The 4,358-nt window shown below is 35.2% G+C and overlaps 1 protein-coding gene across 6 annotated transcripts in view; it reads right to left on the bottom strand.

Annotated features, from left to right (window-relative positions):
* Positions 1-330: 330 nt before the first annotated feature.
* Wdsub1 (WD repeat, sterile alpha motif and U-box domain containing 1) overlaps positions 331-4,358 on the bottom strand; it is a 42,412-nt gene continuing 38,384 nt past the window's right edge. For 3 of the 6 annotated variants that reach the window (XM_004629897.2, XM_023713814.1, XM_023713813.1), the window contains one exon: positions 331-710. In XM_004629897.2, the coding sequence (XP_004629954.1) occupies positions 553-710 (158 nt within the window). In that variant the 3' untranslated portion in view covers positions 331-552. The remainder of the gene's footprint in view (positions 711-4,358) is intronic. The other 3 variants (XM_004629896.2, XM_023713815.1, XM_023713816.1) reach the window with 1 other exon arrangement.

Genomic DNA, 4,358 nt, shown 5'->3' with positions numbered 1-4,358 from the left:
TATAATTTCAGCAAAGTCAACTTGACTTACAGTTTAACCTGCACGTGGGTTTGAACAATGAGAAAAAGCCTATCTTGCAAATTCAGAATCCAACAAAACTATTAAACATATTCAAAGTGATTTTCTCAATTTAGTCATTCAATAGTTGAACTAGTTTCTTTGAATTCTCTTATGAAGCTTTCTAAGAGGTGGAAGATGAATGGCTATTAGCTAGGTATAATCTAAGATGTAAACATGTGTTACAGTCTACAGTATTTCAACCTTCAGTCATTATAGGACATGATCTTATAAATGAGAAGAATAAATGTGGGCATTACAATTTAAAGTCAAAGTAAAACTTTATTTTTATACAGCCTGAGATTTTTTTTTCCATTACTACCAAAAGCCTTTTATAGTAAAAACAGAAATGAAGTGAGGTATGTAATCAGGTACACATGTTCTAAAGAATGAAAATTGATAATTTTAAATAACTAAATTTGTAAGTTTACTCAATGCCTGCTTAACATTTACCCTTAAATCAATGAAAATATAAATATTACAGTATAAGCAATTTTATTTTTGATGTGTCTCTAGCCATCGATTGATGGCCATTTTCAGAGTCCTGTTTGGTGTAAGTATCACTGAAGGAAGAACAAGATTTGTCATGGGACTCGTACGTTTCTTTTTGCTGATCCAATTTTCCATTGCATCCTTTTCATAGGAATAGCCATCTAAAAAAAAAAAAACACACACACACACACACACAGAAACAGATATTTGAAATGTACAAATGAGAAGTTCAGCTGGGCATAGCAGGACACACCTGTAATCCCTACTCTCAGGAAACTGAAGCAGGCTGCCAGACAAAGCTACCTGGTGAGTGAGTTCAAGGCCAGCCTGAACTACACAGCAAGACCCTGACTCAATACAAGGGTAGAGGGGAAGTCCGGATTACTAAAATGAATTGCATACAAAAAGGCCATTGCCGCTCACCGGCATTCTTATCCTGCCAGTACTGCTAGTCCCAAAGCACGCCTGCCACAACACTTCAAGTTCTTTCAGCCATGCTAAAATTAAGTACTGTTCTGAAGCACAGTTTTCTAGAACAGTATCATCATAAGCTCATAATACTTCCAATGGCTCCTTTGGAATGCTACAGCTGAGGCAAGGGCCCTGCCAGAAATGGTGGTAGTACAAAGAGCTGTGGAAATACCGAGTGATTTTCCAGGTTCCTGTAAAATGCTGTTGAGACGGTCTCACTGTGTGGCTTGGCTGCGCTTGAACTCATAATCCTCCTTCCTTGATGTTCTTTACTTTTCACATGCAAGGATGAATTTGTGCTTCACTAGTTTCATTTTTATACTTGTAAAGAGCTCCTTTAAAAGCTTTGTTCTGTGTATTTTTTAATTTATAATGCCTATTAATACCAATACTGTATAATACTGACGACTGAAATACAAGATTTCTTTGTGGTTCTGTCATCAAGGTAGATCCACTAAGGTGGATCTAATCACAACACTGTTCCTGAAAATTATTTACATGGTTTTGATGTGTAAATCATTAAACATGTCTCATCTCAATCTTTGTCCCCTTCCTCTCCAAAAGTGAACATGTATGAGTTTTTACTTTTGTACATATACATTTGCTTATATTTTCAAAAGGAAACAGTATTATACATATACATTTTACATTAAAGCTAGTGTAGGGGCCGGGGAGATGGCTCAGTAGAATACGTGCTTCTTCCTTGACAAGTGCAAGAAAATAAAATAAATAAGTAAAGCTAGTGTATACTAGCTTATGCATCGGTGTGTTCTTATAAGAGATTTTCCCTCACAGAACTCTACTATGTGGATGTACTGCTGGGTATCTGGGATCTCTTCCTGAGTAATGCTGCTATATGTCAGGTATGTAACATTTTTCTCATACATTTGAGCAGTTTACATTTATTTTTCCTGTGAACTTTTTCTTTTTTTGTGGTAACGGGGATTGAACTCAAGACCTTGTGCTTGCCAGGAAAGCACTTATTCTACTGAGCTATCTCCCTGGCCCCTCCTATGAACTATTCATATATTTTTATCCATTTTGTTACTTTTTCTCAGGAAAATTCATATATATGGAATATTAACATTTCATCAATTTTTCTCTTGAATCCTGATTATGAAATTTTAACCTATTTTTATCAAAGAATTTTTGGAATTTGAAAGGTCTGGGGTTATGTGCAGATTCTGGATTCATTGAGAACGAATACCTATGCACAATATATGTGCATCAGATCCAAATTTATTTTCCACATGGCTGTTCAGCTGCCAGAATACCTTTACCTAGAATACTATCTCTGTCACTAAATTTCCTAAACTATTTGCATCAGTGTGTGGATTTTTAGGGATTATTTTACATTGATCTCTTTATGTGCCAATAATATCGTATTTTTATTTATGGAGACTTTGTAATGTTTTATGTCTGGTAGAATTAGCAGCCTTTTTACTGCTCTTTTCTCGGTTAATCTTTTAAATGGAACCTAACAATTTCTGTGTTTCTAGGGAAATGATGAGTTTATAAGCATCCTGTTAAATTTTTAAACTGGAAAAAATGATATCTTGCCAACACCCTTTCTGTCTATGAGCATCCTCAGTTTTCCATCTGTTCACATGTATTTTACACCCCTGCGTGTTTAATAATTGTCCTCCTGTAGTTTGGTAAATTTTTACATTTTTTCTTAGGTCTGAGGTTTTGTACTAGTTTTTGTTAGTATAAATTAAGTCTCCTGTTATACTTTTAACTGCTTTTGTCATATCTGCCTATTTCTGATAAATAAGACACATGTTAACCTTACCTACGAAATACTGAGTTCAATGACAGCTAACTCATTTACGGCCAGGCTATATAGATCTAATACAGTAACAGCATGATTTTTTTAATTCAAGGTAAAAGGACTTGAAAAACAAAAACCAAATGGCTAATAGTCCATCGAGGTGACATGCTATTTGTTATTTCTCATGGGTAACACTTAGGTATGGTCCATATGTGTTCAGAATTTGATACAGTACTAGCCTTTGTCTATTTGCATCTATTATAGACTAAATAGCATGGGTTGTGTGCACTGAGGATTGTGGTCCTCAGTATATTCTCTACGTTTTTCTAGGCCAGCACTCATCTTCCCTGGCAACAAGATAGCGCATGTGTAGGATACCTTCTAACTGACACTTTTAGTTGCAGCTCTCATTTAGGGTTGGGTTGCAGGGAAACTAATGTCATAAATTTCTTTGGATGTAAAGCGCCTGCAAGCAGGTGCGGGGACCGGGAGTTCAATCCCTGGGCCTGCTGTGCCAGCCCCACCCCTAGGGTGCACTGAGATGGCAATTGAGACTGGGCATGTATAAATGGGCGGATCACTACCAGTCTGATTTAGTAGTGAGACCCTGAACACCCTGTATACCCTTCCCTAAAATACAAAAAATAAAAATAAGCACACAAATTTCTTTGGATGTTTAAGGCTTATATTTTTGATGTACTGGCTACCGTCATGCTAATACTTTTTTAAAAAAGTTTATCATTAATGTTTATTGGTGTCCATTTATCAGTGATACTTAAATTAGCTAAAACCCTTTTTTTAGCATCTAAAATTCATTTTTACTTCTAGTTAATGAGTTTATTCAACTTTTTATATTCTTTGCTCCCCATTTTTATAGTTCATTAGTTTTAAAATATAGGTAAAATACTAATATAGTGTCAGCCTTAGTTGAAGTCTTTCTCTGCCAGGCTGTTCCTTGGATGGTAATAGTGAATTAAATGCCAAATCTGAAGAGTGTACAGGTTCTTACCATAAGCAACTCAGTTACCGCAAGTTTAATATCAAGTTTTCTTTTTAATCAATGACAAATGCAATTTCCTGAAAGGTCTGATAAATCATAAAAAGCAAGAGTTCTGAGTGTACAGTACTGCTATTTCAATACAAGGTCTCAAACTGTTCTATCAAAGTACTAAGAGTACTAAGACAGGGATCTCCAGGATTATACTGCACACCTAATATTTCTACAAATGGGAGAGCCCTGAAACAGTATTGGATTAATCAACAATTGCAGCTGAAAATGTGTATTAGTGACATTTATGATTTCTTTTTTAAATTTATGTTTAAAAAAACCTATTAACTACAGCTTAGTTGAGGCCAAACATGTCACCAGGGAAAGCATTATAGTGTTAGTCTGCATGTTTTCAATAAGAAGAAGAGAATCCATACAGGTCCATCTGAGTTTTGCTCCTTACCAAAACAGTGAACTGACAGGAACTGTACTAGACAGTCTTAAGAATCAGATTCTTTAAATGAGTATATTCTAATTTTTATTTCATAATTCAGCTTAGAATACTCAAATGAAAAAGTT

The sequence above is a fragment of the Octodon degus genome, unplaced genomic scaffold (assembly GCF_000260255.1).
Source record: "Octodon degus isolate 3935 unplaced genomic scaffold, OctDeg1.0 scaffold00032, whole genome shotgun sequence".
NCBI lineage: Eukaryota > Metazoa > Chordata > Mammalia > Rodentia > Octodontidae > Octodon > Octodon degus.
This window is presented reverse-complemented; position numbering and strand designations above follow the sequence as displayed.